The sequence below is a fragment of the Cynocephalus volans genome, chromosome 3, assembly GCF_027409185.1.
Source record: "Cynocephalus volans isolate mCynVol1 chromosome 3, mCynVol1.pri, whole genome shotgun sequence".
NCBI lineage: Eukaryota > Metazoa > Chordata > Mammalia > Dermoptera > Cynocephalidae > Cynocephalus > Cynocephalus volans.
Window position 1 is genome coordinate 96,316,509 of NC_084462.1, and position 27,370 is coordinate 96,343,878.

At 49.3% G+C, this 27,370-nt stretch overlaps 1 protein-coding gene across 2 annotated transcripts; it reads right to left on the reverse strand.

Moving 5' to 3' along the window:
- Window positions 1-10,923: 10,923 nt before the first annotated feature.
- On the reverse strand, window positions 10,924-23,896 carry SPINT1 (serine peptidase inhibitor, Kunitz type 1). Of its 2 annotated transcripts, none has more exons than XM_063090647.1 (11): window positions 23,792-23,896; window positions 23,365-23,504; window positions 14,998-15,125; window positions 14,584-14,722; window positions 14,323-14,493; window positions 14,131-14,157; window positions 13,684-13,809; window positions 13,524-13,574; window positions 12,522-12,692; window positions 12,267-12,314; window positions 10,924-11,817 (listed from the first exon to the last, which is right to left on the reverse strand). In XM_063090647.1, the coding sequence occupies exons 2-11, from the start codon at window positions 23,441-23,443 to the stop codon at window positions 11,606-11,608; spliced, it is 1,152 nt and encodes a 383-aa protein (XP_062946717.1). In that variant the 5' UTR covers window positions 23,444-23,504; window positions 23,792-23,896; the 3' UTR covers window positions 10,924-11,605. The 2 variants fall into 2 exon arrangements, with proteins under 2 accessions (XP_062946717.1, XP_062946716.1); XM_063090646.1 differs by lacking the exon at window positions 23,792-23,896 and adding an exon at window positions 23,699-23,775.
- Between the last annotated feature and the right edge of the window lie 3,474 nt (window positions 23,897-27,370).

Consider the following 27,370-nt stretch of genomic DNA (forward strand, 5'->3'; position numbering starts at 1 on the left):
GTGCAGAGTCTGCAAATAAAACCTTAAGTTTCTGAAGCTGCTGTCTGTCGTTTCCTGGAATGGTCTCCCTGAGGCTCCCTCATAACCCTTCTCAAGGCCCAACAGTCTGGATGGAGACAGGATGGGTACCAAAGCACTTAGGCTAGGTTGAAGGGTGGGGGCGCTGGACCAGATGGGACAGCGTGATGGGAACTGGACAGGGGGGCAGGTATGGGGCTCCCTGCTTGGGGCTTAGCTGGTTCCCAGGAGAGCTAGCGTGGGAAGCAGCCTGGAAACGGGTTTCCCCAGGTGTCAGCGCCAGAGCTGTTTTCCCATGACCTCACCAGGTGGGTGGGGCCCCTCCCCTCTCCTCCTCCTTTCTAGAGCACCCTGCTCAGCGCTGGGGCTCTGGGGTCATCCCCGCCCCTCTAACCTTTCTGCTCCAATCCTTCTGACAGTTCACAGAGCCCGGGGTCTCAGGTTGGGGGACCCTCCACCCATTCACAGCCTGAACACAAAAGGAAACCCATACAACATAAACCTCAGCCAATGGCCAAAGTCCTTGGTCTTGAGTTGGTTGGACTCAGTCTTCACCCTTGGCACATAATGACCTAGTGAAGGTCAGGGTGCTGTTTGTGAACAATTTAATCAGAGATTTGGTCCCAGAGATCCTGTGCAAGTGAGGGTTCATTGTGAGAGGACTTGGAGAGGAGCAGGGATCCAATTCCCTGGAATTGGAGCTCAAAAGAACTTTAAAGAGTATCTTGGGAGAAAACAAAACAAAAGAAAAACTTATTTTACCATAAGGAAACTGAAGTCCAGAGAAAAAAAGTAATATCTCAAATGAGCTATTATTACCAAGTGGTTGTAAGAGCACTTTGCAACACTAGAGTTGGGTACATGGGTCTGTGTTATTCCTGTAGAGAGGTATTTCTAAGGCACACCTGACACCTGCTAGGCAACTGCTGGCCGGGTAAGCAATCAGCCGCCCGGCCCACCTCTGGGCCCAGATCCCTCTGCAGGAAGCTATGGCTGTGTGTGTGTGAGAAAGAGGATGGCTGAGGGAAGGAAATCCTAGCCAAGCGATACCTCAGATAATTCCCAAGTTTAATTTTAGCCAAGACTGTCCACCTCCAGCCCCACCAGGGCCTATCCCCTGTGCTCCATCCGTCTTGCCTCTCTTTGTCCTCTTGCCCCCTCAGGTGGGGGTGCTGAGGGTCTCCCACCCCAGAACCATAGCCTGCTGTTACCTCAGCCTAGCCTGACACACTCCCTTCTGGGGCAGAGACCCGGGTTCAAGTTCAGGCTCTGACACCAACCATGACCTTAAGCAAATCATTTCCCTTCTCCAATGCTTCATTTCTTCATTTGCAAAACGAAGGACTCAGGATTAGAGTTTTTCAAACTGTTCCTAGGGTCCTTAGAAGTGCCATGGGGTGGGAAAGGAAGCATAATCAAGGGATCTCTCAGCCCCTCTACCTCCCTAATTCTTTTTTTTTTTTTTTTTTTTTTTGTCTTTTTCGTGACCGGCACTCAGCCAGTGAGTGCACCGGCCATTCCTATATAGGATCTGAACCCGCGGCGGGAGCGTCGCTGCGCTCCCAGCGCCGCACTCTCCTGAGTGCGCCACGGGCTCAGCCCTACCTCCCTAATTCTTTCATGGTACCAGCACATCCATGTCACCCAAATTGAAAGCTTGGTCACCATGCCTCCTCTCCTGCTAGGTCACCAAGCCTGGGCAAGACCTCCACTGGCCTCACCCCTACATCCCTGCTACCATGACCCCCCTCTCCAATCCCTCCAGAGTTGCTGACTTCCTTCTGGCATGCCCCCCCACCCCCCTCCGCCAACTTAAGACTCTCATGGGTTACAATGAACTTCCAGCTCCTCATTCTGGCATTCAAGGCCTTCTCAAATGTGACAGCAACCTGGACTAGGCCAGCTTGTCCCAGTGATTCCCCATTTATCTCCTGACTTCCTGACTCCCAACTCTGGGCTTTTGACAGATCCCCTAGTTTTGAAAATGCCCCCCGTCCCACCTCCCAGTTTCTCCTCTAACCATTTTTCAATACCTCCTTCCTCCAGAAGGGACTCCTACCTGTAATAGTGTCCTCACTGCTCCCTTGGCATACTGAGGACACTTCCTTCCAGTTTTCTAAGCATATTCCTTTAAATATTTTTTTGTGATAATGCTGTACATACAATTTTTTTTTTTTTTTTTTGAGGCTGGCCAGTATGGGGCATATATACAATTTTATATTTTTATTTTTTTCATTTACAAATGTAATAGTATTTTTTCATGATATTATAAACTCTGACCATGAGGCTATAACAATATGTGTATGTTTTGCTTACTGTTTCACCCCGATCTTAAAGTCTTTAACTACATCCCCATTTGGAGGCATTAGGTTGTGACTCAAGCTGCGTTTCTCCAGCTAAATGAGGAGACAGAAAGCCTCATTTACGCCCTTTGCACTCCCACAGGGTCTCAGGCTCAGGCAATATATGCTGCTGGCCCTTAAATGCTTAGGGATAAAAAGTCAGCCAGTGAGCCCTGGGGAGACTGTGAGGATCAAGTTTAGCTCCAGGCTTGTGTCACAGAGGCTGAAGGCCCTGGGAGGCTTGGGGCCCATGCCATCCATGCAGGACAAAAGGGATTTACCTCTGGTTCCAAACCCACTGGCTCTCTGGTTCTGTCTCTCTATAATACGGTATTTCTCTACTTTTCTGGAACAGTTTGTCTGTTTTTTCTCTCTGTGTCTCTTTCCCCTGCTCTTTTTCCCCTCTTTCTTCGCTCTCTTAAATCTATATTTAAAGGAATATTTATTACAATACTTGGATAAAATTATGTTTCTTACATATAATTCTTACATTTGTCCTTATCAATGTCAATTGTTTTTAATGTTTGTGTAACCCTTAGTTGATTTTTAAAATAATGTTTATTTAAAAAAAAAAATAAAAATAAATAAATAAAATAAAATAAAATAATGTTTATTTTTTCCATAATAAATACTCAGAAAAATAAGAAAATTCAAAGAATGAGAAGATGAAAAAAAAAATCACTAATAATTGTAACTCTCAAAGACAATCAGTAACCAGCTGGCTGGTTAGCTCAGTTTGTTAGAACACTGTGCTGTTAACATCAGGGTCCAGGGTTTGATTGCTGTACAGGCTAGGCACCCAAAAAACCCAAAAAACGAAACATGAAAGACAATCAATAATAACATTTTGGTGTACTTCCTTCCAGTCTTTTCTTCTATGCATATTTCTTTAAACATTTTTTTGTGATAATGCTGTATATACATTTGTGTGTGTGTGTGTGTGTATGTGTGTGACTGGCCGGTATGAGGCATATATGCTTTATATTTTTACTTTTTTCATTTAAAAATGTAACAGTATTTTTTCATGATATTATAAACTTTGACCATGAGGCTGTGTATGTTTTGCCTTCTATTTCACCCCGACCTTAAAGTCTTTAACTAGGTCCCCATTTGGGGGCATTAGGTTGTTTTCCTTTAACTTTTTGTCTATTATAAATGACACTATGTCTACAATTGATTATTTTTTCCACTATGGGTCATTGACTATATACAGAAAAAAGTTCTCCATCTTTGGCTTGGAGACTGGGCCCCAATATCATCCTGAGTGGAGCTTGCGAAGGAGCTTGGGTTTCTGTGTGTGACTGTGGAGGTGGGGAGCTTTATCTGTTGGACCATAACTAGCAGATTGTGGGTGTTCAATAAATACTAAATGATGACAAGCTACATATATATTTGTGTACAAGTGCTTTTCCCTGTGTCCCTGTTTTTGCTCTTGAGTATTTATTTATTTATTTATTTATTTATATATTTTAAGATAACCGGTAAGGGGATCTTAACCCTTGACTTGGTGTTGTCAGCACCAGGCTCTCCCAAGTGAGCTAACCAGACATCCCTATATAGGGATCCAAACCCATGGCCTTGGTGTTATCAGCACCACACTCTCCCAAATAAGCCACAGGCCGGCCCTGCTATTGCATATTTAAAGTACTGTTGTCTTTATTCAAGAACTCTGTATAATTCCATGTATGTGTATCTGTCTGTAAATTAGAGTGTCTATCTTTAAGCAGGATCTGTATCTGTGTATCCACATCATGTCTGTCCTTAGGAGTGTGTATTATACGCAACTCTAAATGTACAACTGGGTGTGTATGTTGGTCTCTGTGCCTGTGTGTGCACATCCAGGCTAGGGTAGTTTCTTGGGACCATGTGTCTATGTGTCTCGTACCTATGCTCAGTTCTGTGTGGGGGTCTCTCTCACATGCATCTTTGTGTGGGATATGCACACTGGGCCTGGACTGGTGTGAGTGTGTGCACACCTGAAGGAGCTGTGTCCTTGCTTTCCCCCTGTGAGCAGAGTGATGCCCAGGGCAGAGGTGACACACCCTCCCTGAGCTCCCATTCTCCTGGGAACCAGCTCCAGAGAGTGAGTGAGACTGAGAGCAGACTGCGTCAGGAACACCAGCCCCTTTTGCAACCAGCCCAGGCCCCAGGCGGTAACCACAGCTCTCACAGGTCAGACCTGCCCACTGTGCCTGGCTGCCAGGAAACCCGGCTCCCAGCAGGTCTGCGCTGTCAGCGCCCTCCCTGGGCCTGGGCCAGCACCCCTGGTGAGCGGAACCCAGCTGAGGGGCCACATTAGTCACCCTGTGGCAACACAGGGAGTGACTTCCTGGGCCAGGGCAGTGCTGCTTTCTGCCCCCATATGCAGCAATGCTCAGGCAGCCTTACATCCTGTATTACTGCTTTCCATCCTTACAACTGAACTAAAAGATAGGCCAGATGAATTTTGTAGCTCCAGTTTCCAGACGAGGAGACCGAAGCACAGAGCAATATGACCAAGGTTAAGGCAGAACTGTGCCTTGGTCCAGTGTTTCCTGACCCTGGGTCCAGGCCTCTTCCCAGTGCTCCACGGGGAGGGCAGGCAGTTCTGCCTCCCTAGGAATAGTTCTCTTAGAGAGCAGAGCTGGGAGGTTTCTGGGATAGATTAGGCTGTCAGGCTGGGGAGTGAGGGAGAGGGAGGCAGGGCTGGAGGGGCAGGTGAGGATAGATGTCTGCGCTGAACAGGCCTGTCCTCCTAGTGGAATGTTCTCAAGCTTTTCTCCACTAACAGAGGCTGAAGGATTTGTCCCATAACTGGGATGACCATGGAATTCATTGTCAGACTCAATGTTTTTGAGACTGAACTGGAGCCCTATTAATTACACGGGCCTATGGTCACCCTACCCGTAACCCCTCTGGAAGGTCGACTCAGTCATTGTTACCAGCTCCATGGCCTCCTTGACCTTGACCTGCAACAATGTCCCTCTCTCCCTGGGTGTCCAGATGACTCCTTGGTCCTTTGGCAGTGAGGGGCAGCAGGGAAGCCTTTGGGCCCAGTGTGGGCATAGGGGTTCCCTGGGGCCCCTTGGAGCTGGTAGAAAAGCAGGAAGCACAAACCCCAACCAGGGACTCCCGACCCATGACTGCTTCCTCCCTCAGACCTGTATTCTCTGTGGCCATGTCCTGCTGCCTGTCTTCCCTCCCTTGCCGTACCCTGCACCAGCACACAGAGCCTGTCCCTATAGGTCTCCCTCCAGGGACAGTGAAACAGGTGACCCTCAATTCCTGGGACTGTGTAGATTTTTCTACATGCCCCCACCAGCCCTCATGGCCAATAGGCCATGTGCTCTACTGACCATTCCCTCCACAGGGCCTCAGAGACTCAGCCTCCTGTTCTGGCCCATCCTGACTTGCTGGGTAGCTTTGGGCAAATTACTGCCTTCCTACTTGTCTGAGTTTCTCCCAGTTGTGAAGTGGAGCTAATATTCTTTGTCCCTCCCTGGCTCCCAGGGACCTGCAAGGATAAGCAAGATAATAGCCGGGAACTGATTTGGAGGAAGCTATCGAGAGCCAAGTAAGAGGTACCAGTGCTGGCCTGTGTTTACATGGGTGTGGACCTTCAGTTCCCAGACTCCTGGGGCTTGGGACCAGCCCTGACAGCTTCTTGGCTTGTGGCTTCTTAGTCCCACTTCCAGAGAAAGGACAGAAACCAAAGCTAGGAGCCTGGTCGTCTAGAGATGAGACTTAATAGAACACAGAGTTTGGAATGCTCCTGGCCTGGCTGTGTCCCTAATCATTGCCTGTGTGACCTTGGACCAGACACTGCCTCTCTCTGGGCCTCAACTCCTATGCTCTGACAGCCTCCCCCAGTTCAGTACTCAGAAAGCTCTAGAGCTTGTAATCGGAGGCCAACCTTATGGTTTGGGTACAGAAAGGATCTTGTAATCTGATCTAGCTCCTTTATTTTTCATAGACTACTATGTACCCCCTCTATGAGGGCCACAGACTAAGCCATGGTCAGCCCAGTTAATCCAAGGTCATAAACTGGTCAGAAAGGGGATCATGTGGAAGAGGGTAAGTGGGTCAGAGAAAATCCCCTGGGAAGACAACCCCAAGTGAGGAATTGAGCCAACAACTTCACCTCTCACTCCAGCGCTGCTGATTTTCCCCTGCCCTGTCAGCCTCTCCCTCCATGCGGTTCCTTCCCCTCAGCGTAAAACCAGCACAGGCCTCTCCTCAACCCACTGCTGTCTGCGACAAGGGCTCCGGCTCTTCATACTTCCCCACTACACCTAAAACAGCCTCCACTCCCTGCCCTGTCGGGTTTCCACCTTGCTCAGCTCACCTGCTGTCGCTGCCTTCTCAACCATCCGTGATGGCAGCGACCTCCTCAGCCCCAGCCTGACAGGGCTGGAAGCCCCTGCCTTTGAACTTCTCTCTTCCCACACCTCCTGCAGCCCCTCTGACCACTTCTCATCTGCTTCCTCCTCCTGCTCCCAAGGCTCTGTCTTCATCTTTTGCTCTCTTCCCTCCACGGTCCCCACCAAGCCCAGCCCCCTCACCTTTAGAGTATGGGGGGCCCCACCAGGTTCCCCCTGAAGCCAGAACACCCAGAGCTACCTCCATGGCCCAAAGATTATAAAACTCATAGGTTTTGCCTCAGTCCTGGCCCTGTTTTATGTTCCTTCTTGCTTTAAAAAAAAAAATCTCATTCCTACTTTATACCCATGTTATCTGATAGTTTATAGACCCTTTTAAGCTGACTTAAGTCCTTCTCCTGTAAGGCAAGGCAAGGCATAAGCAAACAAAAACTAAGTAACCAGCAATAAAATCAATAAAACCAGTCTCCGTCTGGTACTTGGTGGCCCCTCACCTTCTTCTGCCTGGTTCTCCCAAAACTGCCCTTCTTCCACCAGTCCCTGTTTCTGCTGGTGGCATTGCCACCCATGCAGGCTCCCAGGACAGAAGACCTGAAGGCTCTGCTGACTCATGCTCTCCCTCTGCACAACCCAGAGTTACCAAGTCTTGGAGCGCCTCCCTTCCCCAGGCTTCCAGAAGCTCTGTCTTCTTTCTAATCCATTCCCACTATCTCTATCCCATCTTGGAGCTTCATGGTTTGATGATTTGTTTCTTTTTAAAAGATACCTAAAATTTTTTCTTATTACAAAAGAAATAGATATTCATTATAGGAAATTTAGAAAGTGCAGGTTGACAAAAAGAAAACAAAAACCATCTGTAATTTTATCAATGAGACATTTGGGTTAATATCTTTTTTTTCAGTTTTTTTTTTTTTTTTCCTGAATGTACAGACTTAAAAAAAAAGAAAAGAAAAGAAAAAAAAAGCTCCAGGACAAGAGGCCTCTTTATTTCTTTACCAGTCTGTTTTCTTGGTCTTCCTGGTTCTGGGCTCCACTGATACACCCCCTGGAGCTGCTGCAGGTGGGGGAAGCAGAAGCAAGCCCTCTGAGAGAGCCAGTGGCAGGGTTTAGGCAACCCCCTGGGCTAAAGCTGGGCTTCAGGATTTGGGGTTTCCAGGTTTGGGGCTTCTAGGTGGGGCTACTGACAACAACCGCTCCCTGGGGGAGCTTAAAAGTGCCTTCCCAGGCTTTAGTCCTGCTGTGGTTGGGCGGGGAAGGGAGTGGTCTTGTGCAATCATTTGGGACTGTTTGTTTAAGTGGGCAGGAATGAGTTTGGGAGAAACAACCCAGTTTTTGTCAGTATTTGAGCTGTTGGGAGAAATACATTTTTGAGACAGCTTTTCAATATGGGGAAGACAGGCAGGATGGGTTACAAGGGATATGATGGAGGCCCCAAAGTTGAAAGCCTGGAAGGCCCAGGCAAGCACCTAACCCTGGGAGTGGCGGGCTGAGTAGGGGCTGTGAAGGAGTCGGCACTTGCCCAGCTAAAGAGGACCCCAGACTCAGGGCCTGGATTGCTGCAGGACTGTGGGCCCTGGATTGCCAGGCCCCCCAGTTTCCACAAGCTAAAATGTGGATTTTTTTTTAGAAAATAAAGCTTCTGACTCTTTACATGTTGGCAACTAATTAGAGGAATTAAACCGCTGTTGGGGTCAGAGCACGATTGCTGCTGCCAGGGTGCAACCTTCTGACTGGTATCCTCACCCAGGTCACCCTGCCTCGTTGACTTGGTGTTGCTTCCTCCCTCTGTCCCTCTTCAAGACCCTTGCTCTTCTCACTTTATACCTTCCTGAAGCCATTTCTCAGCCTTCTTAATCTCCATGTCTTCACCAGCCTCTGCTTTATTCAACAGCCGTTTGTTAAATACCTACTGTCCACAAGCAGGGCCTGGCATGGGGGATACCAAGTTAAATAAGACCCGATCCCTGCCCCAAGGAGTCCCATCTAGATGAGGGCAGACGTACACTAACACTGCTCATATGTATGCGGCAGAGCTGTGAACAGCATGAGAGAATGCAGAGGGTGGAAATGATCTTTGGCTGGAGAGCCAGGGGAAGCTTTTTGAGCTGGATCGTGGAGGAAATAAGAGCTTTCCAGAGGCAAAGGGGCATTTAAGGTAGAGGCAACTGCCTGTGCAAAGCATGGAGGTATGCATGAAAGTTCTGAGAAAGAATCATTTGGGTGGGGATGGAGCAGAGATGGCTGAGGAAGTCACAGAGATAAAGAGCAGTTTGGGAACCAAATTGTTTTGTTACCGTATTTGCATCCCAGCTACCGGCATTCCAGAGTGTAAGCTTCAGGAGAGCAGGTACTGCGACTCAGCCTTCTTCAATTCATACCTGCCACCTGCCCCAGACTCCCCTTAACCCTTACAGGAAAGAGAACACAGCGTCCAGCAGTACCGAGAGTGCCCCCTAGCGGCCCCTGCGAGATCCCACTTCCTGCCACAAGAGCTCAACTAGCAGAGCCCTCCCCTCATCCCAGCAGCTGTGCCTAGGGAGGGCGCTTTGCCTGGCATTGTCTCACCTGATCTCTACCCCTCCCTGAGAGGATGCTCACTTCAGGACCAACCTCTTAATAAGCACTTACACTATGTTGATCACTGTTCTAGACACTAGGATAGAGTGTGAGTCATTAATCACCCAAGCCCTGGATGCACTGACAGAAAACTAACGGATTATGGGGGTCGTTCCCAGTGCTAGGAGACCAGAGGAGGGATCGAGTCTGTTTTGAGCCTTGGATGGGCGAGTGGCTGGCAAAGTAGGGGGTTACAAAGGGAAAAACAGTGCCCTGTGAAATGGGAACCATCAAAGCGAACGAGCCCACCCCTGCCACCCACTCAACATTTCCTGAACAACTGCCATTTACTGGGTCATAGAGGGAGCATGGGGTGCTGGAGAGGGAGAGAGGACCAAAATGCCAGATGTGGCTGCTCCAGGAACTCACAACCTGGCAGGAAGACATAAACAAACAAAATAAGGGGTGCTTGGGGTCTTGTTAGCAGACACTCGGGTGTGGAGCAGAGTGCCCACCACCTGGGTGTTGTGGGAGGGTTTGAGCTTAGGCTGAGGGATGAGCAAGGCTGAGAGCACAACAGGTACAAGAACACGGAGGAGTTTACCCATCAAAAGGAGGCCCACCCTGGCGTGCTAGGAAGGTTCTGCTCCATGATCTGGGTGCTCGCCTCAGAGGTGTGTGCAGTTATGGCAATTCATTCGGCTGTACACTTGTGACTTCACATGTATGTACATTCATGTTGGTTGTGCTTCAATTGCTGCAAAGTAGCCCCCAACCTCTTTTGTAAGACTGGACTCTGGAGCCTTACTGTAAGGGTTGGAATCCAGTTGTCCCAGAGCAGCTCTAGGACCTTGGGAACTCAACTTCAGAGTCAGTTTCCTCCCCTGTACAATGGGGACAGTAGCACCTTCATTGCAGGGTTGTGTGTGGAGCCCACATCTTGAGATATATAAAGTACTTAAATAATGCTTCCTATGTACTTATCTTCACAATACCAAATTTCCGATGATTGGTAGTGCCTGGCACCTAGGAGCCCAATATAATTTGTTGAATAAATGCAGGAATGAATTAAAAGTATGGTTTTTTAAGCACAAGGAGATGGCTTGAACAAATGCAGGGGTGTGGGTTGGAGTGGAGAATCTCGACTGAAGGCTTCTGGGCAGGAGAGCTCAGAGCCTGGGGAGGGGCTGCATTCCTGTGAAGAAGCCAAGGCTTCTGTGGGAGGGGGCAAGAAGGAGACAGCTAGTGACCTGGACCCCATGGGGTGGAGATAAGAGCAGGGTTCAAGCCCTCGCATCCCCTTCCCCCAAGCCCCAACTACACACGAGGTTAAGACTTGCCCCAGCTACTGAAGAGGCTTGTTGGGAGGCTCAAACCAGGAAGAAATAATGCTACAGCAGCACTGCAGCCTCCCATGCCCCTTACACCCATGGCCCTCATGCCCCTCCCCTCTGGTGGTCAAATTTGGCACTTCCCCTCACCCTCAGGGGTTGGGGCAGTTTGGGCTGGGGCAGTTTCGGGAGAGGTGGGAAAACCTGCTAAACAGGGTGGCCAAAGCCTGAACCGGTTGGACAGGGCGGACGCATCTCCCCCCAGCAACCTTGTCCCTCTCCTGGCCCACAGAACAGAGGCAGAAACCCCACAGAACAAAACATTTTATTACACTGTGACGGAAAATGAGGAAGGGGTGGGGGTGTGATAGTGGAGAGCCCTGGGGGTGGGGGATGCAGCGGAGCCTTCCTGGCTGTGACTGCCAGTCCAGGCCAGGTTGGGTCTGGCCAAGGACAGAGAGCTCAATCTTGGGCAGAGGAAGAGAGGCCAGACAGCCGCCTTCCATTCCCCTTCACCCACCCCCATGGCCTTAAATAAACAAAACGCAACTCTTTACAGCACACACTATACAGGGAAGTCCTCCCTCCCAGCCCTGGACTGTGCAGAGCGTAAGGGGCAGCTCTGGAGGACAGGGTTGGGGCCTCTAGCTTCTGACACCACCCCAGATCCCCTCCCAGCACCCTGGGAGGTGGAGCTCTGAACAGGGAACAAAACTTCAACTTCCTGTGAACTCTTAGGCAGGCAGGTCCATCTATGTATGGTACTCCGGCTCAAGGGTTTTCTGCTCCTCCCATACCTTTGAGCTTTCTCAGAAACAACTGTCTTGAGCTTAGCTGAGATTCCTCCAAGGGGGCTAGAGCCCTGGCCTCTGGGGCAGAGTGGGCCTGGGAAACAGGCAGGAGAAGTCTGGTCCCAAAGTTGTCCCCAGCCCAGGCCTGTCTTGGCAAGCAGAAATCAGGGCCAGGTGAGAGCAGGTGAGAGCTAGCGAGAGCCCCAGGCTCAGAGGGGTCGGGTCGTGTGATTATAGACCAGGTGCTCCGTGTCCTCAGTGGTGGAGACGGTGGAGCTGGCAGGGGTGGAGGGTGGGTGGTGGTGGCGGCGCTGTCTGCGGAAGCCCTTTTTCTGGTTCTTGAAGAAGCAGTAACCCAGGATGGCTACCACCACCACAATGCAGGTGGCCAGAAGTACTGCAATGGCTACCTCCACAGAGCCTGGGAGGAGGAGGGGTGGAATGAGAAGCTCCCAGGGCTGCCAGTTCTGATGTCCACCCCCACTATATCAAAGGGACTGAGTCCAGTGGATGCCACATATGGGAGGACATGGGCACCCATCTCAGACCTCCAGCACATGAATAGCTGGACAGCTCCATCTGGGAGCTCAAAGGGACTGTGATGGGATTCAAGTTCGGACTGGAGATTGCTCTACTCGCAGGTAGCTTGGGAAAGGCCTGGGGTTCTGATGGCAGACACTTGGCACATTACAACCTGCTCTCCCTTGCCCATGGCATGCATCGCTATCTGATTGTGGCACTCTGTCCCTATAGGCCACCTCAGAATCCCTCTCAACATACCTTTAGGCAGTCAAAACCAACCATGTGGAGTTGATTCCTTAAGTTGACACCTATGCATCAACTGTGGTGACAAGACAGACCAAGGCTTACCTGCATTGGGAATGGAGCTTTCTCGCCGCAGACCAAACACATCCTTCTCTGCAAAATGATTGGGAGAGAGACCAGTCAGCACTAAGGGCTGAGACTCAGCTGCTCCCCGGTGCCCCAGAACACTCACTGCCATCCTCTCCCACCCCACTCTAGGCTCTCTGAGGAGGGAGGTGTGACCTGCCTTGGGACAAAGCACAGAATGCTAGCTAAGAATTTCCCCTTCACACCCATGCCCCACCCCCCAGCCCCACTCACTGGAGATGCCACGACAGGACTCGAGACACTCCTGCTCTTCCTCAAAGTTGTTCCTGTTACCATCACAACCGCCATAGGTGAAGCGTGCACAGCGTTCACTGAAGGGGTTGTAGTACCAGCGTGGGATGCTCTCCTGGCAGAGTCCCGTGTCTGGCAGGTCCACGCAGTGCACTGGAGGCAAGGAGCAAGCCAAGGGGCCAGTGAGTCCATGGCGCCCCCATATCACCATCCACCACCAGGCTCCACGTGGCTGCTGCCCACCACTTCCTACTGCGCCTCATACTAAAGCCAGCTGTGGCTCAGTGAGGGCCTGAGAGGCCTCCCAGACATCTGGCCCATGTGCAGTGTTGCCAGAAGCAAGGAAGACATATCCTGGACAATAATCTTAGGCACACAGTAAACTCCACTAACTCACAGTTAGTGGTTTTTCAATTTTCTTTCAACTTTTCTGACTGTGTCAAGGCCTCAGTTTTCTAACACTGGGTGGTTTATCCTTTTTAACAAAGAGGATGCACCTCAGGGGCTGACACTTGGCAGGCAACAATGTTCAGCTAAAATTTATTAACATTGTTTTATCTTATTTATCTTATTATTATTTTTTAAGCTGGCCGGTACAGGGATCAAACCCTGGACCTTATTAGCGTTATCAGCATCATGCTCTAACCAACTGAGATAACTGTATTCTATTCATTTTTATCATTATTTTCAATTTGTGGCAATAGTGGTTTCCCATTTATGGTAGTGATAACTGAGTAAGTAATATCTCAGTGATATGTTGTGGGCATGGCCAAAGTTACAAAGATGTTCAGAGAATGACGCTTGGAAAACCCAGAGCCACAGAAGTGAGCCCAGGAGACAGCTAGGGCATGGCCGCTCATCTGGAGGGCTGGAAGCCCACCCTGGCTCTTTGTGCCCATAGCCTCTGGCACTGCTGGATGGAACCGGGTAAGGATGGCAGTGCCAGCATCTGCCCTGACCCAGGGGACCTGGGGAGGATCTCACCTTTGTCACTGGGGAAAGGGATACTCTGGAACTCATCAAAGCCATTGGTGTCTGCAGAAATGAAAGATCAGAGGCTGGGACCCAACAAGGGTCTCTGCAGGGCAGAACTGTCAGGACCTCCCTGTATGCTTCCACCCCCTCTTCATCCCCCAGGCCTCACACTTTTCACAGGTGACTTCGTCCGAGGCATCAGGGCAGTCGGGAGTGTTGTCACATTCCAGGAAGCTGTCGATGCAGCAGCCATTACTGCAGCGGAACTGGGTGGAGTGACAGATGCCAGAGCACACTAGGTGGGGGTGGGATGGGGTGGGAGTGAGGTCAGACTCAAGCCCACAGCAAGTGCCAAGGGTCCATCATCCACCTGCCCTCTCCACCCCGACACAGCATCATGACCTGTCCCCTATTCCCTTTCCACCAACCCCAATTCCTCCTACATGGAAACTGGGCAGATCCTGACTGAAGAATGCTGGGTTGGAAGGGGTGGGGTGTGTGTGGTCCTTCCACATACTATGAGGGGAGGAATGGGTCGGGTAGGTCAGGGGTATGGACATTTTATGGGCTGTAGACCTGGCAGAGTGAGGGAAATAGGGAAATGAGTACAGCCCACCTGGATGGTGCCTTTTCATCAAGGGTCCTGGGAGAGAGAGAACAGAGAAGTGAGAGGAGGCATGGCCAGGCTCCAGCAGTGAGATGATGGGGGGAAATGGGGGCTCCCATCACTCACCTCCCCAAGTATGAAGAGACCACCCACCCTGGGGGAAAGTCACCTGAATCCCAGAGCTGCCTCTCAAAGGCCCACCTTGCACATCTCGGCAGGCTAGCATGCATTCTTCTTCCCGAAGATAGTTGTTCTTATTGCCCAAGCAACCTCCATAAACAAAACGCTTGCAGATCTGTTCTTTGGGGTCATAATACCAGCGGGGGAAGGAACCTCGGCAGCGGCCCACCTTATTGGATGCGAGGCAATAGTCTAGGGGGAGGACAGCTTGTGAGGGGGCCTGTGGGGCCAGTTAGCAGAGGGGGCAGGCTCCAGGCGCCACCTCCCCACCCCCTGCCTCACCTTCTGTCTGCTTGGCAGACAGCACAGTGACTGTAATGTTGGCTGTGTTCTCTGGCTGGTCTGAGCCATTCACTGTCACCTGGAACAGGTAGGTGCCTTCCTTGAGTCCCCAGAGTTCCACGTGGTCCGGATCTCTCCTCTATACACAGGAATAGCCATTAGGCTTGGGTACCTCCTGATGCCCTGAGCTGCCCCAAGCTGCCCCAGGCCCTCCCAGCCATATACCCCACCCTGGGAGAGCAGAGGGACTTGGTATTAAATGCATCCTCAAAAAAATAAAACAAATAAAATTAAAGTAAATGCATTCTCAGCTCTCTATCCCACCCCATCTGGAGCCCATGGTTGGCCTATAGCCCCAGAAGAGGGCACCCAAGAGATTGAGGAGGGGGTCAGGGAGCCAGCCTGGTGTCTCACCTCTACTCTGATGTCTGTGTCACCCTGCAGTAGGTGCCAATCTGTGCTGTCCACATCCTTCAGCACCATGGGTTCCTGGGGCTGTACCTTCAAGTTTATGCCTGCCCTGGTCTTGGGGATCCGGGACCCTGCAGAAAAGGTGAGGTAAGGTCAACTCTCAGTGAAGGATGAGGTCTCTCCTGGTGGTGGCAGTATGGGCCACACCTAGACCAACTTGAGGCTAGGCAGTCTGCAAGGGATGTGGGCAAGAGCTCACAACAAAACCAGCTTCTAGGGCCTGGCCGGTTAGATCAGTAGGTTAGAGCATGGTGCTGATAAAAGCAAGGTCCATCGTTTGATCCCTGTACCAGCCAGCTGCCAAAAAAAAAAAAGGGAAAAAAACCGAGCTTCTAGCTCTCTATTCAGAAACATTATGTCTTTGTTATATTGAAGACATGTTTATGTTGTAAAATCCACTTTCTGAACCAAATTACTGAACAGCATGTGCCATCTGATCTCATTTAACATATGTATATGTATATACACACACTGTATATATTTGAGGGGGTGGGATTGTTCCTATTTTCTGCAATAAGCAGATACTTATGCTAATTGCTTTAAAAAGATAATTTAAGGGGCGGCCCATGGCTCACTTGGGAGAGTGTGGTGCTGATAACACCAAGGCCACAGGTTTGGATCCCTATTTGGGGATGGCCGGTTAGCTCACTTGGGAGAGCGTGGTGCTGACAACACCAAGTCAAGGGTTAAGATCCCCTTATCGGTCATCTTTAAAAAAAAAAAAAAAAGATAACATAACAATTTTTTAAAAAGCCAAATAAGAAAATATGTGATTAGGTTGTTTAAGAGGAAACCGGATCTGAATATTTAGGTTGGCTCTTTTACCACTGTCTGTTGGCATTTGGGTTGTCAGGCTTTCTGACTAGAGTTCTTTCAAGGGTATCTTGGAGCAATTTGAGAGTGCAATATCATTTTCCACTGGGACTCAGAGATCTAGGAGGAGCTTACAACTGTGACTAGACCACTGATGGACCCTCCACAAAAGCTTAACCCTAGCCTGACCTTGGAGTTTTCTCCAAAGCCCATTGAAGGAAATTCCCAGGAAGATTCCGCAGTCTCTCAACCCATTTCAGAAATGTTGATAAAGAACCTTAATAGCTTGACTCTCAACCCTGCTACCAAATTCCCTCCCCTGCTACAGGAAGGTCCACCCCAACAGCAGGACAGAAGAGAAAAGATCTTACGGGAGAAAATCAGCAAGGGCTTGCCCTACAGCAGGAGAGGAGTAAGGACATTGTTATCTGTGCAGAAAGGAAAATGGTAAAGCTGAGACACCTCTTACTTGGCAGATATTCCTGGAAGCTTGAAAGAGAACTAACAGACACTGAGCTTAAGGGAGTTCAGAGTGGATCAAGCAACAAACCACTCAGATTTTGCTGCAGTTACTGTGTATATCAGTTAGGATCCTTCTGAGAATGCAAGAATAGGGAATTATGACAGTGTTGATTTAGCCGTAAACCTTATTCTTGTACTATTCTTTCTTGCTGGTAACTTTATGCTATAGGGTGAGAAAGCTACTCTATGCTAAGATAGACTGTATGCCAATAATTTTGATAACCATATGTACGAGGTCTGTGATGTCTTTTTCTTCTTACATCTCTTCCTTCCCACCTTGATACCAGTAATTTATAAGGAATCTGTGTAGACTGTTTTTGATTTGACCCAAAGAAGCACCAATAGGTCTTAAGATTTCCTATGTGTTTTAGAAGGCTGAAGGCAGTGAAATGAAATCCAACATCAAAAATTGGAAGCAAAATATCTTGTGGAGTGGGCCGGCCCGTGGCTCACTCGGGAGAGTGCAGTGCTGATAACACCAAGGCTCCAGGTTCGGATCCCATATACGGATGGCTGGTTCGCTCACTGGCTGAGCGTGGTGCTGCCAACACCAAGTCAAGGGTTAAGATCCCCTTACCGGTCATCTTTTAAAAAAAAATATATATATATATCTTGTGGAGAAGGAATGTAAAGAAAATATTGGATAGTTTGGCTACAGCATAATGATTAGGGCAGAAAATTTTCTGATGTTCAAAAACTTGAATTGTTATAAAAGGAAATTTCAATGGACTATTATAATTTTATTAGCAAATAAATGTGTATAGAGGAAATTTTTTTAAAAAAGAAAAGAAAATATATGATTCAAACCCATCACCCCTGACTCCGCTGGTGCAGGTCGCTGCTGAGAAGCCCATCTGGTCAGAGCCCTTAAGCACAGTCCCAGGGAAACAATGCAGCAGGCCATGGTATCCCAAGGTGAGTGGCCAGGGAAGAGGGTGCTCCTGCCACCTCAGACTCTGCCTCCAGTCCAAGGAGTCCTGAGGGAACCATGCCCTCCCGCTACCTGACAGTGCCTGCGCCTGGAAAGGGAGAGATACAAGCACAAAGTAGGGTACTTTGTGCTTGTAGCAGGATGAATGGTGGTCCCCCAAAAGATAAGCCCACATCTTACCCCAAGAACCCATGAATGTGACCCTTATTTGAAAAAAGGGTCTTTGCAGAAGTAATTAAGTAAAGGATTTCCAGATAAAATCATCCTAGACTAGCAGATTAGGTCCTAAATCCAATGACAAGCATCCTTATAAGAAACAAGAGGAGATAGAGTGAAAGAAGAAAAGGCTACATGAAGATAAAGGCAGAGATGGGAGTGTCACAGCGACAAGCCAGGGTATACCTGGAGACAGCAGAAGCTGGAAGAGGCAAGGAAGGATTCTCCCCTGGAGTCTTTGGAGGGAGTTAATTCCTGCTAACACCTTGATTTTGGACTTCTGGCTTTCAGAACTATGAGAGAATACATTTCTGCTGTTTTAAGCCACCCAGTTTATAGTAATTTGTGAAAGCAGCTATAGGAAATTAATAGACTGCCCTTGAGGGGACTACAGTCCAATTGGGCAGATAAGATCCAACAAAACGAAGCAACGTGTGTACTAGACAAGGCAGTGGACACTCAGAGAAGGGAGAGATCGGGGCAGGCTAGGGGAAGAAGGAAGGCTTTCTGAAGAAGGGGTAAAGGATTTTTTGATGTTTTTGTCTTTGTTTGGTTGTGGGAAAGCATGTGGGGTGATGTTGATGATGGCAGAAAACATGAGAAACCAAAGCAAAGAGTTAGGAATTTGCAAGACTAGCTCAGCAGACAGTAAGGAGACCAGCTGGACTGGGACAGACTTCAAAGCACCCTGGATGCCAGGCGAGGGCATTTGGACACAGCAGGAGTTCATTCAATTATTAAACAGATGGTGGTAGAGGAAGGGGACAGACAATGGCTGTGAGCAGTGCAGCAGAGTCCTGGAGGCCCTGGCTGCAGTAGACATTGACCTCCTAGATGCATGATCAAGGTCCGGGAGTCCCAAGGGAAGAGCCAAGGGCTCAGGCAGCAGGGGAACTCCTGAGCTCCAGACAACAGCTGTATACCCATCTGTTTGGAAGTATTTCTGTGGAGCAAGGAGGCTGATAAAATGGGCCAGCGGTTCAGGGCAGATGCAACAGGAGTGGTCTGAATTACAGGTCAGCCAAGGGATTGGAAAGGAGGATGTGAGAAAGTGTTGGTTGGCCGCTTCAGCCTTCTCTTGTGACAGGCTCTGGGACCTGATGGGGGAAAGCCAGGTCACAGGAGGAAGGGAAAGCAGATTTAAAGAGAACATGTGGCTCCAGTCACAGAGAAGTTGAATTTGAGGGAGGGAAGACCACCTAGAACCAGTAGTCAGTGGGTGATGGGCATGGGAGCTCCAGAGAGGCCAGGTTGGGAGACAGATCTGGAGGCGTACTCATTAACAAAGCCATGTATTCTGGGCATTCTGCTAGTACTTTACCTGCATCATCTACATCTGGAGTTAGCAAACTATGGCCTGCAAGCCAAATCTGGCCCACCATTTGTTATGTACATATATTTTTTGGTGGATGGTCAGTACAGGGAATGTGTTATATTTTTAAATGGAGTAAAAAAAAAAAAAGGGGGGGGGGAGAATAATATTCTGTGACACGTGAAAAGTACATAAAATTAAAATTTGTGTCCATAAATTTGAACACAGCTTTGCTCATTTTACACATTGCTTTCATGGCACAACAGCAGAGTCAAGGGAGCTGGCCACTTAGCTCAGTTGGTTAGAACATGGTGTTGATAACACCAAGGTCCAGGGTTCGATCACTGTACTGGCTAGCCACAAAAAAAAAATGTGTAATAGCAGAGTCAGGCTGTGACAGAGACTGGACTGTATGGCCCATAAGCCTAAATACTTACTATCTGGACAGAAATAGTTACAGAAAGTTTGCTGACCCCTGGTCTACATTACCTACCTTCATAACCACCCTGCCACACCTGCATTCTTGCTCTTTTCTCAGATGAGAAAATTGACGCCTGAGAGGTTAAATGATTTGCCCAGGGTCACTCAGTTTCTAAACAGCAGAACTGGCATTTGAAGCCAGGTCTGTCTGTTTCCATAGCTCATGCTCTCTCCAAAATGTCGTGCTGCAGTTCACCTATCTGCTTAGAGGTGTGATTTTGACTGCTTTTGTACTCTTTTGTTTTCTGTTTTTTCCACTTTGGTAAGACATGTACATGATATAAAATCCAAAAGGTAAAAAAGGGTAGTGAAACTTAAGCCTCTTCTTCTCCTTAACCACCACGTTCCTCACCCCAAAGGCATCCACTTTTACCTTTGTATATGAGTGTGAATATCAAGAGATAGTACTTGAATTCACAAGCATGTAAGTTCTGGTAAAAGTTTTCAGAATCAAAATGTTTGGAAAAAACCCTGACAAACAGCTGGGAAAGGCAATGAAGGGAGGGTTCTCATGCACAAATGCCTGATAACAAGAGCTATCACAAAGGACTCTGAAAAACCAGAACCTTGCACAAAGTCCATCACAACCTTACACAAAAAATACTTCACCAGCCAGCGCAAAAAAAGGAAGAAAAACTTCTGTGAGGACATCTGCCCAGCAACTGTCTGTCCAATCTTAGACTGGCATCACCCTTGGTATTGATCCTTGTAGGCAAGGATAATTATCCCAAAACACTTATGTAATCCTCCATCATTTTTCCTTTAAAACTCTTTCTAGGGCCGGCCCGTGGCTCACTCAGGAGAGTGTGGTGCTGATAACACCAAGGCCATGGGTTCGGATCCTACATAGGGATGGCTGGTTTGCTCACTGGCTGAGCGTGGTGCTGACAACACCAAGCCAAGAGTTAAGATCCCCCTACCGGTCATCTTTTTAAAAATTTTTAAAAAACCCTTTTTTCCTTTACCTCCCTGAACACGCACATATGGCACGTGCATTCCCCCACTGCAATGTTCTATTCCCAATTAAACTCATCATACTCTTTAAAGACTTCTCTGTTTGTTATTTAGGTTAACATTTTTTATCTTGTTTTCCCCTTAATATATGTTGGAAATTCTATAACAACACATAAAATGTTCCTTCCTTTTTGTTGTTGCTGTTGTTGTATACTATTCATTGTATGAATGCACCATAATTTTTGCTTTATTTAACCAGTCCTCACCAGTTCCTTGTTGATTTAGATTGATTCTCTTTCTCTCTTTCTACTAAAAACTAAACCATACTGCCTCAGGGTTTATTATTATTATTGTTAAAACAGCATCACAGTATTCAATTCTAGCATCCGGCTGGGCAGTTAGCTCATCTAGTTAGAGTGTGATGCTGATCCCTATACTGGTCAGCTGCTGAAAAATAAAAAATAAAACAATTACAGTATGTATTCACCGACATTAAGATTGTTTCCAGTTCCTCCTTATTATAAACAGTGCTACAGTGAATAACTGGCTGGTAAGTTGTTTTATACACGTATAAGTATAGCCACAAGATGGATTCCTACAAATGGAATTGTGTCAAAGGTTACGTGCATCTACAGTTTTGATAGATATTACCAAACTAACCTCCACAGAGGCTCTACAGAGGGTTATTTCAAGTGTAAGAGTGAATGCAAAGGAATAAGAGAAGGTAAAGAGACAAGAACAGGGTTAGCTCAGTTGGCTAGAGTGCAGCCTTATAACACCAAGGTCACGGGTTCAGATCCCCATACCAGCCAGCCAACAGCCTGGAAATAAAAAAAAGAGATAACAGCTGGCAAGGGCTGAGTCAAAGGCATTCCTCTTTGATAAGGCAGAGAAAGCAGAGCCAACGAGGGACTCAGAAAAGGTGTTCACATCACAGAGGGGAGAAGACCCAGACACACAGTGACAGCAAACGGGACGGGAGGGAAGAGGTCTCACAGAGAAACATGTCAAATGGTACAGAGGCCTACAAAAATGAGTAAAGGGGAACTGGGTTCCAGGGACTTAGGGGAAATAAGACAGGAAGAGAAGGAACAGAAAGTGACTGTCTGGAAACAACCTCCAGCCCAGAGGCTTGGCTGGCAATCAGGAGAGGACCCTGAGAGACAAAGCCAATGTGGTAGTGAGCCAGCATGATCCTGTTTCTCTCTCCTTGCATTTTGCACAGCTGTCTGAAAAGGGTAAAGAAGACAGGCTACTTAGCAGTCCACCTAGCAGACAGGCTAGCCCCATTAGCCCCCAGGGTGGAAGTGGCAGGCAGAGTGATGTATCTGACCTTGGGCTGAATCAGGAATGTTCCACCCCCACACAACTATATGACTGTCCTCTCCAAGCCCTAGTCCCCCGGACCAAGGGACAGATGCCCTGCCCTACCACTCCCTTCTTCCCACCCCCAAGAGAGCAAAGGGCTAGGTGGTAATAAAAGCAGTCCTCCCCAGCTGCCAGGCCTCAGGCTATCTCCAGGAAAAAATGCAGACTCCACCTCCTAAGCCACTCCTCCACCGGAAAGAGGAGGGACGGGAGAAGAGGAGAGGAAGAAGCTGCTCAGCCTCCTGCTGCAGGAATCTGGACTGGACTGGCCTGACCACGGGCAGGGAAGGGGGAACAAACAAACCCACTGGGGAAGATTTTTCTATCTAGCACATGAATCAAAAGTTTAGAAGCCCTAAGCACCTGCCCCACCTGGCCTGTCTCAGTCTATCCTAGCTTCTAGGAGACCCTTAGAAGCTTTACCCTGCCCTTACCCACCTCTAACATCTCTAGCTGGACTCAGCTGAGAATGGACCCTTTCACACATACACACAAGCTTCCCCACTTCCCAGAGCACTGCAGCACCCTAAAAATAGCCTAGAATGGCCTGGAGCTCACACTCAATCCAAGCCCTATCCAGCTCCCTAAATGCCCCAGGAAATCCCCCTCCACTCTTTCTTGTGCCAGGCATGCCGTCCTGAGGGTTTCCAGATGAGGAAGGTTGGTCCCAAGACCATGTGGCCCAAGTGCAGCTCAGCTCCCCAACCAGATTCCAGAGTTTCAGGCTCTGGTTCTGGAGTGGGACTCCCATGGGGCCTCTGTTGGAGCAGGAAGGGCACGGGTAACTTTGGTCAATAAGAGTCATCACCACCTACACTATCTGCTACTTCCTTGTGGAACAGGCTCCAGCACTGGACCACTGGGACTCAGTGGCCCAGCATGAGCCACTGATGTGTCCCCCTCTCACAGCCCCTTCCACTAATCTCCATTTCATTTCTCTTTGGAGAGCCAGGAGAGCTGGAAGGACAAGGAGAAGAGGACCCTTCATATGGGAGAGACTATCCCAGGAAAAGGTTGGAGAGGAAAGTCCCTTCTCCACTTTCCAGAATTGAGACCACCCCCAGACTCGGTCCGAGCCCAGTCCTGCCCCCTGCACTCCCCAGTCTCCAGTTCTGTTATCTGCTGGGCTGTCTTGGGTCAGAGTGCTAGGTTTCTACCAGAAGGTGGTCTCTGTGAAAAACAGCACAGGACTTTTGGAGGTCTCCCTGGGTTGAGTCCCATTTATGAGCACTGTTATCCTGGACAAATATTTAACATGGGAGTCTTGGTTTCTTAATCTAAAAAGTGGGATAGCTGGCTGCTTAGCTCAGTTGTTTAGAGCCTCGTGCTGATAACACCAAGGTCCAGGTTTTTGATCCTTGCACCGGCCAGCAAAAATAAATACATAAATAAAGTGAGATAACTACTAATAGCACCCTTTTCTGAGGTTGCTGTCACGAGGCCTGAGTGAGAGGATACACACGGCACAGCAATCAGTAAAGCGCTAGCAAAGGTTATGAGTGGTGACTGAGCCCCACTTGGACAGAACGGCAGGTAGAGAGACAGGGGAAGGCTCTGGATAGGCCCTGACCCCCGCTGACTGTTCAGTCCATGAGGAAAGAGGAGCCCTGGCCCCCGACTTTGCCCTTATCCCTGGCAGTAAACAGGGTTGGCTACCACATCCTAAGCAGGGAGAGCCCTGCCTGGCTCTCGCGCGCGGGCACACGCACATTACCTGCCTGGAGGCCGAGCGAGCACAGGAGCCACAGAGCGACGGCAGGGATGTGGGTCCAGGCGAGTCGGGCGCCGGCCATCGTCCTCCCAGGGGGGTCACCTTCACAGTGCGGGCCTCTGGGTTCCAAGGGTGCTTGTGACCTGAGTGCGGGGAAGGGACGGAGCGGGAGACACACCTGATCAGCCGGTGAGACTTCGAGGGAGGCGGGCCGGCTGGGAGGAAGTGGCGGGGTGCGCAGCGCTGAGGGGCGCGGAGGTCCGGCCCTCCCCGCACACGCGCGCGGCCGGCGCCCGACTGGCGGACGGACGGACGGACCGCTAAGGAGCTCACGTACCCGGACACACGCACGAGCGCAGGACAAAGGGCCAAACATGCTCCCAGCCCGCCGCGCCTCCGCCTAGGCCTCGCGCTCCAGGGCCGCGGTTACCTGCGCAGGTGAGCGGGGTGGGGCTGGAGCCGCCGGGATTCCGGTCCCGGCTTCCTGCGCGGCTCGGGCCGCGGCCTCCGTCCGGGAGCTCGCTGCGCTGGAGATGGCCTCCCTCCTCCCCCAGTTTCTGGTGAAACTGAGTCAGCGCGGCCGGGGCGGGGCAGACATTAACCCCTGCGCCGCCGGCCCCGCCCACGCCCGCTGAGCCTCGGCCCGCCCTTCCCCGCCCGGCTTCCGGCCCGGCCCGCGGCCCTGCGGTCCCCGACCCCTCCTCAGCAGCCTGGTCCCCAGAGAGGCTCGGAGGCCTGGGGACACTCTGACCCCGGCCACGTCCCTTCGAGGCTGCTCCGCGCGGGCTCCTCCAGGGCCAGCCTCGTGAGGGGGCCCCGCACCAGAAGGGCGTCCCGAACCCCAGAGGCCGGGAACAGCCAGGACGCTACAGCGAAATCCGGCGCGCAAGGGTCGGGCGCTGGAGGCCGGCTGCCTCCCGCCCCTTGCCGGTCGTGCCGGCATTCCCGGCCCCAGGCCTGAGGCGCTTGTGAAGAGGGGGAGACGTGTGGTAAAGCCTGGTGCAAATGATCTCTCTGTCGGTTGCCAGTCTTCGGGAAATCATTTCCATTTCTTGGCGGGAAGAGAACCCAGCGGTATGGCTGCACCTGTGATGACTGGAATCCAGGATGTCTGCTCCAGTGTCACCGCCCTTGCCAGCTCCGGGAAGCCCTGCTTCTGCCAACTTGAGAAGCGCAGGCGCTTCCCCGCGTCCAGGTTTCCCTGCTTGACCGGTAGTGGTCCCTTTTGTTGGAGGCCCTTCCTCATCTTGTATTAACATTTCCTGGAGCTCAGGTGCCTTCTCCCCACAAAAGGGGTGCTTCTGGTCAAGAGCTGGCCACTCTCTTCCACTGAATTGTCATTCTTGGAAGCTTAGAGGTTCCAGCTCACTGAGGTAGCTGAATGACTGCCCTTCACAAGACCGCGGGCTCCTTGAAGCCAAGCTCATGCTCTTACTGAGTGAAGAACTCTTAAAGATCAGTCCTGTTAAGGCACTCCAAAAAAAGAGATTCCACACCTTTTCATGATGGCCTAACAACCCGACTCAATGGGAACACTCTGCCCAATTTCTCACTTAGAGCAGCTTTACTTAGTGTGTTCTGTAGCCAATCCTCAGATCATTTTCCTTGCTGAACTGCAGCATCCCCCAGCTGCCCACATTATGGCTGTTGGGGGTGGGAATCTGGGGTCTGTGTCCACCACTCTGGGTTTTCTGGGTTTTTCCATGGTGGTGGCCATGATGGTATGCTGGGAATGAAGCAAATGATTGTGCAGTTACTGGGAAGAAAGGGTTTTGTCTTTATTTGATTCCTGCCTTCCCCAGTAGCTTGTTCATACAAGAATCCTAATGCAGGGGAATATCACCTTATGGTAATCTTACGTTACCGTAGGTTTATCATTACATCCATTGTACACACCATTACAAAGACCACATATTACCCCATACTCAAAACAAACCAAAGGAGTAGGTACTATTTTTATCCCCATGTTTCAGATGAGCAGACAGGCTGAGACAGGTGAACTAACTTGTCATGTCCTAAGGCGGTAATTCAGTGGCAGAGTGGGGATTGGAGCCCAGGCAGGCCAGCTCCACTGTTTCCACACATAAACACTCAGCTTGTAGCATTAGCAATTCTGACTTCATCTGGAAGTTCCACCCTCACCCCAAATTCAACTTGCCTGAAACAAAAACTCGCTTTGGAGTGGTGAGCAGCACCCTTCCTTGAGATACCGACTGTGTTCCTCCAGGCACTTGACATACATGATTGCTAATGCTTTCAACAACTCTGAGAATTGTTTCCATTTTGCAGAGAGGTTCACTAACTTTATGGAGATCTCGCAGTGAAGAGTGGGAGACAAAGTTGAATAGGGGTGGAATTTGTGGGCTTCAGACTTAGACTACTAGGTTTAACTCTTGCATCTGCCACTTACTATCACAGTGACCCTAGGCAAGTTAGTTAGCCCCTCTTAGCCTTAGTCTCTTTGTATATGAAGTGGAGCTTCATAAGGTTGTTATGAGGATTAGATGAGTTAATATACATAAAGCATTTGACACCATGAATGCTTGCTAAATGTTGCTTGAAAAAAAGTACTTGACCTAGGATTTTATCCCATCTCTCTGACATCAAAAACCGCACTTTCCACACTACCTTATGCTGCTTCTTACATACTAAAAAGAAAAACTACACATGCAGGGGGAAAAAGACTGTAAGGTATTCCATTACATTAAAGTGGTGAAAGCAATGGTATTTGTGGTTTTTTTTGTTTTTTTTTTTAAGATGACCAGTAAGGGGATCTTAACCCTTGACTTGGTGTTGTCAGCACCATGCTCAGCCAGTGATCTAACAGGCCATCCCTATATAGGATCCAAACCCACGGCCTTGGTGTTATCAGCACCACACTCTCCCGAGTGAGCCACAGGCCAGCCCAAAAGCGATGGTATTTGAATGGCGGGACTATGGGGTAATATTTTCTTTCTAGTTTTAAAGACATTTCCCAAGTTCCCAGGGCCGGCCCATGGCTCACTCGGGGAGAGTGTGGTGCTGATAACACTAAGGCTGCAGGTTCGGATCTCTATATAGGGATGGCTGGTTCACTCACTGGCTGAGCGTGGTGCTGACAACACTAAGCCAAGGGTTAAGATCCCCTTACCAGTCATCTTTAAAAAAAAAAAAAAAATTTTTTTTTCCAAGTTCCCTTTAGTGAGCGTGGGATGCTTCCATCATGAAGAGAGAAGTGCACCATGACAACCTCCGTATTCATTATATTTAACCCCAATGCACTCCTCTCTCCACATTCTTTCCTGGTCTCACTGACCTATTCACTATGGAGTCACCTGTGCTCCCTGCCTTTCCTGGAGCTTTACCTGCAAACAGCCAGCCAGCCCCTCAGTCCTGACAGTCTTCTTGGTAATCAATGAATAGTAATATATTTACAGACTAAATCCTACTAATTTCTTTGACAATGCAGAAACAGGATTTTTGGTAAGGAAGTGTGGGGAAAGAAATGCAATATTTTCTAAGACTAGGCCACTGTCATTAGTTTAACTTTTATTCAAAGGAGGCAGGCTCTCTCAGATACTGCTGCAGCCCTTCAAGGGGTATTTTTGAAGAATTCTACTAATGTCAAAAATGCTCACAATATTCTCTTACGGTAGGTAGCTACTAAATGGCTTCCAATGATCTGCACCTCCTGGTATTCACGCCCTTTTGTTAATCTCTTCTCCTTGAGTGTGTCTGGACCTACTGACTTGCTTCTAATGAATAGAATAAAGCAAAAATCTTAGGATGTCACTTCCTAGATTAGGTTACAAAAAGACTGTAACTTCCCTCTTGCCCTCCCTCTCTCTCTCTCTCTCTCTTTACTGTCACTCTCAGTGCCTCCAGTCTAGTGGAAGCAAGATGCTATGTGGTAAGTAGCCCTCTAGAGAGGCCCATGTGACAAGAGACAGATATCTCTAGCCAACAGCCTCCAAGGACCTGAGACCTGCCAACATTCATGTGAGTGAGCTTGGAAGTGGATCCTCCTACA

What these genes read in the sequence shown, in the direction of transcription:
- SPINT1 (XM_063090647.1), bottom strand. Translation starts at nt 23,443, where the DNA reads ATGGCCGGCGCCCGACTCGCCTGGACCCACATCCCTGCCGTCGCTCTG. An exon ending in ACACAGACATCAGAGTAGAG is followed by an intron (nt 14,723 to 14,997) that starts GTGAGACACCAG and finishes TCCTGTGTATAG; the next exon opens with AGGAGAGATCCGGACCACGT. An exon ending in GTCTGCCAAGCAGACAGAAG is followed by an intron (nt 14,494 to 14,583) that starts GTGAGGCAGGGG and finishes TCCTCCCCCTAG; the next exon opens with ACTATTGCCTCGCATCCAAT.